At 39.3% G+C, this 12,339-nt stretch overlaps 1 protein-coding gene across 5 annotated transcripts in view; it reads left to right on the plus strand.

Annotated features, from left to right (window-relative positions):
* The window catches only part of LOC145492301 (fibroblast growth factor receptor 3-like), an 81,305-nt gene that overhangs the window by 47,495 nt on the left and 21,471 nt on the right, over positions 1 to 12,339 (plus strand). For all 5 annotated transcript variants that reach the window (XR_014049973.1, XM_081471724.1, XM_081471723.1 and 2 more), the window contains 2 exons: positions 9,948 to 10,012; positions 10,475 to 10,653. Coding sequence is in view for 4 of the 5 variants with exons in the window: in XM_081471724.1 (XP_081327850.1) it covers positions 9,948 to 10,012; positions 10,475 to 10,653 (244 nt within the window). In the remaining variant the exon portion in view is untranslated. The remainder of the gene's footprint in view (positions 1 to 9,947; positions 10,013 to 10,474; positions 10,654 to 12,339) is intronic.

Here is a 12,339-nt window from a genome sequence, read left to right on the forward strand (position 1 = left end):
ATTAATGTGACGTAAATTGTTATCTCGTTACTAGTAAAATCGAAGGGTAGTTCTCAACCCCTTGTCTGTGAATCTGGTATGGATGACATACCAACACTTGTACAGTCGATAATCTGCTTCTCGAAGAAAGCGTTTGAACCGCATAGAATAGCTAGCAGAATGAGTATGGATAAAGACATCTTGTATTCTGGAAAATGCTTGAGAAACTTGAGATTTCCTTTACCGTAAAATTATTAACTGAACTATCATCTTTACTATTAATTTTTCGTTAGATAAGAAACAACATCTCTCGAATGACACGCGCGTTCTTTCTTCTCGCGATCCCACGCGCTATCTCCACGCGTACCATCTCCACGTGCTATCTCCACGCGTGCTCAAAAAAAAAAAATTACCCTTTTGGCCCCTGTGGCCCGTTTGGCCCTATAAATTCCGTGTTATAATCGGTTTTGTTCAATTAGGTTCAAACTTTCACACTATTAACATGGTGAATAGAAAATGTAAGCACTGCCCCATCCCAGGGTGTGGGTCAAAATTTTTAGTCGATTAGCAAACCATTTAAGTCAAGTACACGAATTGACAGACATTGAGCGAAAATATTGGCTACAGTTTGCTAAGTTACAAACAACCAACATGGTTCGTGTTTATGAGAAAGAGGCTGAACCTAAGACTGCTTGGGAATAGGCTCTAAATTTGAAGCATACCGTTCAATCAATTATTTAAAAGTATGGACCCAAGACTTAAACATACCTTCCCGGCAATTGTCGCAGGACGAACCTGTTGTGGTAAAAGTCAGTTTGGAAAACGTTTACTTGAATCGGGGAAGGATCTCATCGACGGAGCTCCTGAAAACGTCAGTTGGTGCTACGGTATTTACCAACCCGCCTACGATGATATGTTGGGTATGTTGACAACTACTCCAAACATCAACTTTGTCGAAGGAGTTCCTAGCGACTTAGAATCTATGATTGATCCCTCCATCAGAAATTTGGTAGTCATCGACGATTTAATGTAGGAATTCAGTAACGATTAGCGAATTACCAACCTGTTCACGAAAGGTTGCCATCACTGCAATTTGAGCGTGATATTTATACTACAAATATCTTTCTCCGAGGAAAGGAATTGAGGGATGCCGTACCAGTTTGAACTGTCATTAGTTGTATTTCTATTCTTAGACGCTCGCATTATTCACCAAAATTCCAGGTATTGCACCATCTCTTTAAGAGCTTTATTTAGCGATGACCTTATTGTTTTCAAAAGTTTTGACTGAGAAACTTATCTTTGAAAACGTATTATTACTTTACACAAAGTGCATTTTGTGCGGTGCTTCAGCATTCCCGCCTGTCATTGGAAATGTCACAAACATCTAAAAAGTCACAAATAGGAAAGCGGCGCAACTTCTTAAGGTATAATTATAGTCGAATTAAGCATTTGCATTATTATATACTCAAGTAAACCAATCAAGTGTTAACACGTTACAACATGATTTGTAACAACATTTACTGCATACCAGAGTAAAACGTAGTTAACAATGTTCTCGAGCTCTAAAGGACTATGGTGGAACAAATGAACGGAAACGTGACAATCAGATGTAATCTTACGCAATAAAACAACAGCTACACCCAGTCGACTCCGCTGGATTTTCTATATATTGATTAAAAGTGTTAGATAGTGATATAAAGTTCGCATCGTCCTAGGGAATTAGCCATTGAAAAGAATTGAATCTATCGGAATGTGAATTCATGTAAAGAACCTCTCAACTTTGATTTTGGCATCATTCGAATAAAAGATACCTGTGAGTATCATGATCAGGTAAAATTCCACTCTTGTAAGAGTCAAATTTTTCTTTCATTACTTTCTCTCGATTAATCGTTACATTGTAGACTTAGATCACTTCTTTCAGTTCTCATTAGTTATCTCTAGAAAGTGTGTTGGTTATATAAGGAGAGATTAGATGTTGATTACTCCTTGGACCTACGTAATCACATGTAAAAGTTAAACAGTGGAAATGAAAAACTGGATTACCGTGTGTTCGCATACCAAAGACTCCCCGAGCAAAACCGAATTAACAGAAACGTGAGTTTATAATTGCATTTAAATTGGATAGATTCATGCTTCAGTTGATGGATAATCAGGTAAGCACTCGACAAGGCATGATGATAAAATGAACTTTTTTTTTATTCTTGGTCAATTCACGTAGTGTGAACTAATTTAGTTACTTTTAGAAGAAAAAGCAGCCGAAAAGGCCGAATGCAAAACAAACCTTACACGCAAAAGGTAATCTATCAAAGGAAGAAGATTAAACAATATAGCTTTACTAACCAAGAGAGAAATATGAAATGAAATAAAAAGGATCCCCCTTACTTTTCTCACGTTCTTACGTTTGAGAAGTTTCATTGAAATAGACGACTAATAACTTCGCAGCCAGTGTAAACAGAATTATCGAAAAGGCTTCTGAGTACAAAGTGTGGTTCAGTGTACTTGATCATGACCGGATAAAAAGAACAAACTGTAGAACTTTGTAGTGATCACTTGGCAAGTTAGAGCTCTGAGAGTTGTAAATAGTTAAAGAGTAGTTGATTGCAATAAACGTCTTTGAAAAACATTTGTTCGTTCATTTTCTCGGTCTTGTCTGCTTGCATAACTTTAGGCGTTAATGACCCCAGGGAGATTATTTTGCAATAACAAAGAAGCAATGGAAAACTCTATTGTATTTGAACAAACAGAGTTGTTTTGTTCTGTCTAGTACCTTAACAGACCGAGTAGAAATCGATTTATTTGCAATCATAGATGAATCTTAGAGCATGAGAATCTTATACGCCTCATGACTGAGGCGTATTATACAGTACTTATACACCTCATGACTGAGGCGTATAAGATTCATATAGACTTTAGCCCAAGGCACTAAAGCCGGTAGTAATCATGTCCAAAGGAAATTTCTTTTCTGCTTAGCGTCTATTTAAAGTGAAAATACAAATTGACGGTCCAAACACGGAAAAGCAATTTCCATGTCGCCTATACGTAATTAATATTTCCCAGGTCGGAAAATTAAGTACACGTAATAGAAATAAAGCATATTTTATTCTGTTACTAAATTACCCTGCTAAAATGTATTTCTTCCTATTCTATACTCAATAATGGGCAGAATTGGGCAGGGGTTCTTCAGAATGAAGGTTCTTTAACTTGGAAAGCTTGGTACCTGGTAGACCACATAATGAGACTTCTGTCAGCAAAACTATTTCACTTATAGGAGTGATCAGCTTTCTAGCCAGTAAGCGGTACGTGTTAAATCGTATTCGACGAGCAGAGAGAGTGAGACCCATGTTAAGCTTACTAATATATTCCTAAAATTTCACCTCTTTATAATGAGAAAATCACATGACTTCTTTTACTAAAAATAATTCTATTAAATCATTCTACCTATTTTCAGATTATGACGTAACACCTCCATTGACACCCTACACCCCTCCATCCCGATGATGTCACTATTCTATATTTTGATTATGATGAAGGAATCGTACGGCGACAAATTCCGCGTCATTACGGCGTATCCGTTCTCCAGAGCTTATCACGTCTTCTTGAAGCAGAGGAAGCAAGGTATGGCCACCTTTTAAAATCCTACAGACTTTATGTAGGTAAGAACCAAACGGCTCTTTTAGGAGCCACCACATTAATAAAAGTCAATGGTCCAACATGCTTTCCCCAGTTCTTTTAATTTTGTGCTCGAGCACGTGGAGACGCGCACTTATTATTCACAAAATCGACTATCGATTATCAAAACTGCCGCGTCATAAAATTCAGTTTGACAGCGTCCTCAAAACCAGCAATGAATTTGATTGATGAACCACTCTTGGCGGCTGTCCGTTCTATTGAGAACGCGGGCCAAGACAACGATTCTCAAGAGGTAATAAATGTAACTTGAAATTGGAGTACATGTCGGGCGAATACAAATCCGTACCGTTATTTTGAAATGGGTCGTTGAAATTGAATGGAAAAGATAACTTCATACTTTAACTTACATGATTTAATCAGACCTAAAATTTGAAGACGGCTAAGGACTTTGAAAAGAAATTATTTTGATTTTGAATTAGGTCACTGAAATTGAATGGAAAGGATAAGCCTTTGTGCTTTTCAATACCACTACATGTTTTAATCACAACCTGGAATTTCAAGGAGGGTATGAGCATTCAATAGAAGTTCTTTTGATTTTGAATAGCTCGCTGTAATCCTTTATATCGGGTCTGGAATTTGAAGGCGGTTACGGTTTTTGAAAAGATGTTCTTTTGATTTTGAATAGCTCGCTGTAATCCTTTATATCAGGTCTGGAATTTGAAGGCGGTTACGGTTTTTGAAAAGATGTTCTTTTGATTTTGAATAGCTCGCTGTAATCCTTTATATCAGGTCTGGAATTTGAAGGCGGTTACGGTTTTTGAAAAGATGTTCTTTTGATTTTGAATAGCTCGCTGTAATCCTTTATATCAGGTCTGGAATTTGAAGGCGGTTACGGTTTTTGAAATGAAGTTCTTTTGATTTTGAATAGCTCGCTGACGGACTTGGAAACGTTCTACCAGTATAACACAAGTAACACTGGACGGATTTAGGATAAGCAAAGCTATAGCGTTCGTCCGATCGTATTTTATAAACCTTAAAGTTACAATGGAACCGTTATTCCTAAATTTAAGTTTAGCGCGCGATGCAAATAATTTGTCCCATTGGCCGCGGGGATAACGAAATTTGCATACGAGTTGAAAACTTAACGCAAGAATGTGACAATGGACTATTATCTTAAACGTTGAATGATTAGACTCTGTTAGCTTAACTGAATAGGCTATTATCTTTTAAGGCGAATTGAACGGACGCTAAAAGACTAATGAAGGCATTTGTTTTCATGCGAGTTGTGTAATTGTTATTCATTTACAGGAAAATTAAATCAACAAACTAAGTAAACTTTTCGGGTGGTCTGCGTGTGTGAATGTAATTATGATAGATCAATAACGTCATATGTTACTTGATTGGTGGTTGAAAATATGATGTCGTTTTTGTGCAATATGATTGGATGTTGGAAATGTGCTGACATTTCCTGTAATATGATTAGTTAACGACACCAATAAAGTTGGGACTCGCTAGATAGAAATCATTTGCAGATGGTGGACTGTTGACTAAACTTTTGTTTCTCTGGATAAGATTTTCGCCCCATGTCAAGCCACTTTGAGGATATAAGCGATGAAGAATTGTTGGAGGCCATTATTGCTATTGAGAATGGACCAGAAAACAATTATTTCCAACAGGTAAATTAAATATGTTGTAACAAAAATATATTTCGTGTACTTAATGTGTGATGAACCGGGTTATTTATTTTATTTTATATTTTCTCTTAGATTCTTGAGGACTCTATCGATGATACGATTTTGTCAAATGTCGCCGAGGCTACAGAACGTCAACTCACTAATCAAGAACAAATGGGGGGAAGTCTCGCTACCACAGAACCTGGACGCTTCGAATTTGTACTCAACCCGTACGTAGATAGTCACAGCAAAAAAATGGGCGTTAGAGAGCGTCACTACACCTCCAACATTCGTCAGGTGGGACAATTTATGCCTCAACAAAACGTGGCAGCAGCAATTGCTGATGGATTACATAGAACAATCCAAAATTTGATTCTCCGAGACAGGATACCAGCCGCTGATCGTGTCTACTTCAATTTAGCCAGCAATCGCTTAGTCAACAGCTGTGCTTATCGAGGGTTACCGGCGGGGGAATGGTTAAATGGTAGCGATCGTGTCGACAGTCTGCTGCAGCAAATGTCACAGGTGTTAAACTCAAACGAGAACTTTGAAATGAATGATTCGTTTCAATTATCTTTTACACACGTTCGTACATCTCCTCGCGGTAGCGGTCAGAAACGAAAATTGAAACCTGGACATTCTAATCCAGAAACTTTCAAACGTTTGAAAGGTTCTGTCATCAGAATCGATAACAAAGATGAACTATGCTGCGCCCGCGCCATTGTGACAGCTAAAGCTAGAGTGGATGATCACCCTAAATGGAACAGCTTCAGAAGAGGTTTCTCTATCCAGAGAGATGAAGCAATCAAGCTGCATATAGAAGCTAATGTAGAAATGGGAAAATGCGGTTACGAGGAACTCACTAGATTTGCATTGACGCCGTCCTTGAACAATTATCAGCTCTTACTTGTGGACGCTACCCGAGGTTATAGCGTGACTTCTTTTGGAAAGCCTCAGGAAAAACAATTGGTACTGTTGTATGATAATGAACACTACAATGTGATCACTACGTTACCTGGGTTCTTTGGTAACAGTTATTTCTGCGCAAGGTGTCTCAAACCCTACAATAACGAAGGTCAACACGCCTGTGAAAACAACCCTGATCATTGTTCTTCCTGCTTACAAACGGGATGTGAGGACTTTACAGAGGCCAGGTGTCGTAATCAACCACCAGCTACACCCTGCGGATCCTGTAAGCGGATGTTTTATGGTGATGTTTGTTTTCAAAATCATCTGACGAAATCCTTCAAGGGAAAAACCGCTGACTCCAAAAACATCAGTGTTTGCAGTCAACACCGCAAATGTCGTAGCTGTAAAAAGTTGTTGGTGGGTCTCAAGAAGCAACAAGAACATGAATGCGGTTACATAGACTGTCCCTCTTGCCACGAGTACATAGAGGCCGCAAGCCACCGATGCTTTATTCAGATACCTAAAACACCGGAAGAGCTAACCGAAGAGAAAAGAGAAAAAAAGAAGAAGAGAAAGAAAAAGAAAAAACGCAAGCGACGAACCGAAGCCGAAGCAGAGGATAATAGTAATGATGATGATGATTATGATGAAAAGCCTCCCATTCTCGTTTTCTTCGATATTGAGGCGATGCAAGACACTGGCAAACACATCCCTAATCTTTTAATAGCGGAAACTGAGGATGATAATTGTCCACTCCACTTCAAAGGTGAAGATTGCATTCGCGATTTCCTGGAATGGCTGGATACGTTAACTGAAGAAGACACGCGCAATGTAACTGTTTTGGCCCATAACTTTTCTGGCTACGACTCCTATTTCGTCGTGGAGGAATATCATCGCCAACACAGGGTCCTCAATCAAATCAGAAATGGAGCTAAACTTCTCCAATTAACCTTTGACAATATTAACTTTATTGACTCTCTGTCATTCTTTCAAATGCCGCTTTCTGCATTTCCAAAGACATTCGGATTGACAGAGTTAAAGAAGGGCTATTTTCCTCACCTGTTTAACACGCCTGAAAATCAAGACTACGTGGGACCAATTCCCGAGAAAGAATTTTACATGCCTGAATCAATGTCTGTCAACGGCCGTAAAGACTTCGAGAAATGGCATGATAAAGAAAGAGCTGAGAATGTAGTGTTCGATTTCCAGAAAGAATTGCTGGAATATTGCGAGTCGGACGTGAAATTACTGAAGGAGGGATGCCTTACTTTCAAACGGCTTTTTGAAAAAGAGACAAAGTTTGACCCCTTCAGTCATATTACTATAGCTTCGGCATGCAATCGAGACCTGCGACAAAACCGAATGGAAGCCAACACAATTGCTTCCGAGCCTCTCCACGGTTGGCGACTAAAAACAAATCAGTCGAAAGTTGCCATGGAATATCTACTGTGGCAACAAAGTCAGATCAGTGAGAGAATTCAACATGTTGGAAATGATGGGGAATACCGTATCCCCAACAGTCGCTACACCGTGGACGGCTACGATGCAACTACGAACACCGTCTACGAATTTCAAGGTTGCTTTTGGCATGGCTGTCGTAAATGCTATCCCAACAGATCCGAAACACACCTTAGATTAGAGCACCGCTGCACTGCCGACGTGTATCTCTGCACCCAGGAAAAACTACAATTCTTGCGTGACAAAGGTTACAACGTCATCGAAATGTGGGAGTGTGATTGGCGGAAAATGAAGGAAGAAAGGCAGGACGTCAGGAACTTTGTAGCCAGCCTCGATTTGGCGGAGCCACTAAATCCCCGTGATGCCTTCTGCGGCGGACGAACAAACGCTGTCAAACTCTATCATCTGGCTGACATCGCCTCAGGAGAGAAGGTTCATTACTATGATTTTACATCTCTCTATCCGTTCATTAATAAGAATGCTGAGTATCCTGTCGGCCACCCTGAAATTATATTTCAGCCGGAAGACACAGACATCCAAAATTACCTCGGGATTGCCAAGGTCACAATCTTACCTCCAGAAAAACTGTTTCATCCAGTACTTCCGCCGCGTGAAAATGGTAAACTAACATTCCCCCTTAGTAGAGCCTGTGTACAAGAAGAGATGGAAAAACCAATGCTACAACGATCCTGGGTTTGCAGTCACAGCGACAGTGAAAGACAAATTACAGGTACATGGTGTACCCCCGAACTGAACAAAGCCGTTGAGAAGGGCTACAAAATAACTTACATTCACGAAGTGTGGCATTTTTCTGAAACGAGGAAAGGTCTCTTTAAAGACTATGTGAATACATGGTTAAAGATTAAAGAGGAGGCAAGCGGCTGGCCAGCTCATGTAGGCGATGATCCCGTCAAACAGCAAGAACATCTGAGATCCTACAAAGCGAAAGAGGGCATCGAACTCAACCGCAACAACATTGAAAAGAATCCCGGCAAACGTAGCCTTGCAAAAATGATGTTAAATTCCATGTGGGGGAAGTTTGGCCAGCGCACCAACAAAACTCAAATCAAAGAGTTCGGAGATCCTATGAGGTTCAGTGCATTCCATGAAAGTGATGCAAATGACGTTTGCTACGTGAGTGTATTGTCTGAAGACATCGTTGAAATTCACTATAAACTGAAATCGAATGACGAACCTGTCTCACCAAACCTCAACATTTTCATCGCTTGTTTCACGACATGTTGGGCTCGACTTCGTTTGTATGCAGCTCTGGACATGCTACAAGAACGAGTACAGTACACAGACACCGACAGCGTTATTTTTTCCAGTTTACCTCATGAAAACAATCCTCCCCTTGACGACTTTCTCGGTGATTTCAAGGACGAGTTGGGAGAAGACGACTTCATCACTGAATTTGCGTCCGCGGGACCGAAAAATTATGGTTACCTCACGAAGAAAGAAAAAGAAGAATGCAAAGTGAGGGGAATCTCTTTAAACAGTGAAGGTAGCAAGCAGTTAAATTATCAAGTGTTGCGGCAAAATGTTTTAGACGAAATTCAACGCCCTCTCGAGAAAACGCGACAAACTGATATTTACAAGCCTTATCACATCGTCCGAAACTCCAAAGAGTACTCACTGACCACAGTCTCTCAGACGAAAAAGTACCAGCTTGTGTACGAAAAACGAGTGATAGATCCCTACACCTTCAAAACATATCCCTATGGCTATGAAAGAATAACAAATGAGGACCTGGACATGATTGAACTGTTGTGCCATTTGTAAACACTTTTGTAAATAGTTTCATTCATAAGTTGAGCTCAATCCACTAGGGAGTTGCACACGGCTCTGTCCTGTAATTTTAGGGAAACATTTGATATTAAAGTTAATGTTTAACTTTAAAATTGCGTGATTACTTTGTTTATCTTAGAAACCAGGCTTTTTACTCGGTCAACACGGAAACGAGATTAATGATGTCAAAGGGGACGGGGCTTCTGGTTACCATGGATACGTCAAACTCGAGAAAACAATAGAACTCCTTTCCATAACAATACTTTTTCATTTGCGTCACACTACCTGTCAAATTCGTACTGGACTAGCCCATACCACTACTATTCTTGACTTTATAAAATGAAGGGAAGGCTTTCCTACAATTTTTGGCGTTATTGGCTTATTAGTTTGTTTAAAATTTCGCATTTTTTTTTTGCAAAAGGCTTCTTGAAGCCCTTCATAAGGGAAGCATCAATTTTATCCTTGAATTTTATTATGTTAAAAGTTTTCCCTTGTGTTTGTTGTCCTTAGATTTGGGGTGCTTATGCTGACAATCCTGGGAAACAACTGCACAGAGTTGATGTTGAAGAATTCAGGTAATTGCACTGACTAACAGAAAATTGTGTAAGAAACTGTGTAGAGGACCTTTTAACAAAATGCAAACTTGCATATTATTATTAGGTGTTCTGATGTTTAGATAGTTGGTAATTAAAAGTAAATGTAGTCAGCTTCAGCCTCTGGCAAAAGTCACCGTACTTCATGATCCTGGCCTGCAACCACTCCACATGCACTTGACTATTTGTCTGAATCTTAAGAAAATGATGGTTGCCACCTCCAATAACAACGCTGCGCACACTGTACTGAAAACCTTTGTGACAACCAGGCCGGGCTAATTGGTTTATTGATAATTTCGACTTAGCTGTACCAAGTTATACATGTACATGTAAGCATGCTGTTATTGCACATGTCCAGCAGATCATTCCTTAGGTTCATGAACATGTGTACATACATGTGAACCTGTGATTCATTGATATTAAGTTATTGTTTTTACATTATAGGGATGGAAGTGTATATGCTATTGTTGAACTTGCATTTGGACCATCAGTCAATGACCCTTTGAAGCCACTGAGGGATGAAATGAACGATGGAAAACTTGGTTCATATACGGTTGACCGTCAACTTGATGTGAATCCAACTACTGAACCTACTACACTCTCACCATCAACAACAACAAAGTGTAAGTATGTCAAGCTCGTTGATCAATGTTAATATATTTGTGATAATACTTAAAGAAAAGTTACACCTGAGTGGAACATTTCCTAAGTTTGCGTCAGGGTTTTGCCAAATGACGAGCACGTCGCACCTCAGTCATGTTATGGAAACAAGCTGATTGGAGATTGAATCTGACCAGTGTAATGCGAAGATTTTTATAAGAATGAGTCGACTGGTGCCTAATAAAACAAAAGTAAATTCAATTTATGCTGGCAGGAGGCGAACACGCATAGGTCAGCAGACAAATTTCGCAAGAGCTTGTATGGAATAAACTCACAATAACAAATCCATTGTAAACACGCGAAAGCACTGAACATTTCACGTGCTTAAAATGAAGAGTTCTTAAAACCAAGAACGCCCCCTTTCTTTCTACAGGCAGGCTTTGCCAAGTTGGGAAGCCCGCTTGTATAACCCAAGTGCATGTTAACTCGGTGCTACGAGGAAACATTCAACCGATCGCGAACCACTCGTCGTCTTTCATTACACATTTCTGGAATCATCACTGACAGTCAACTATGATTGTGAAGTGAATAATGTTTCTTCCTCGTGTGATGGCAACAAAAAAGGGGCAGGAAGAAAACTCGGACCAGATCCAAACAGTTCGCAGATTTAAATAAGAATGCAACTACTGTGTATGTCTCGTTCTTGAATAGTTCTCATTCCGGTTTAAATCAGCGATCCGAGTTTTCTCTTCAGTTTCTGTTCCAAAAGTATTTCATGTACGAATCTAGGTACTCCATCACAATCTAAAGCCGTTTTATCAAAAAAAAAAAAAAAAAAAAGATGCAGCAAACCCGTTCTTGATAATGTCACTTTAAGTAGCAGTAAGAAATACAGAGTTTTGCATTTCGGCATGTGGAACAAATATGAGAGATGACAGTCTCAAAACATCTGTTAGAATCCTTGTGTGAGCTTTTTATGTTTGCCATTTCATGTGGTGGGTTGTCTTCGCTTCAAAAAAAACATATTCTAATGACATCCCATTGGGCAATTTAACGAAAACTCTTTTAAAAAGCACACGCCATAACATTTGTTTGCAGCTTAATATGCAAAAAAATCTTTTGACTTAAATGCTTGATGTGAGCAATAGTTGTGGCATACCACTGTAACAATTCCTGGTATTTCACGAGCTATAGTTTTCATTTATTGTTTTTAATTTCCTCCAAAATTGACCTTTACCGATGATAATTTTGTCAGAGTAAATGGAGTGACAGGTCAGGACGACTCTAACAGTTCGCGACATTTTTACATTTGCTTCTCTAAGGCAGGATGTGCTGTTTTTTTGAGGAAGAGTAAAGCTGCTCAACTGTTCGTTCATCTAAATGTTTAGATGTTATACGTCTGCATGTTTTGGTAATAACTTTAACCTTATTTAGGCACGTTCTTAACACTCGAGCCGCTTCCATATTTGAACTTCACTTTCATCTACAACCGCAGTTCAAATATGAATTATTTCATATATACTTCATATCATTTCACTCCTCACGGGAAGATATGAACTCAATTAATTGACCTCGCTCCCAATGTGTGGCTTCATAGCTCAGTTGGTAGAGCATCGCACCGGTATCGCGGAGGTCACGGGTTCGAATACCGTTGAAGCCCTGATTTTTTTCTGGCTTCTTCTTTCCAATTGCTTAGATTGGAAAATTTA

This window comes from Orbicella franksi, chromosome 7, assembly GCF_964199315.1.
Source record: "Orbicella franksi chromosome 7, jaOrbFran1.1, whole genome shotgun sequence".
NCBI classification, from domain to species: domain Eukaryota; kingdom Metazoa; phylum Cnidaria; class Anthozoa; order Scleractinia; family Merulinidae; genus Orbicella; species Orbicella franksi.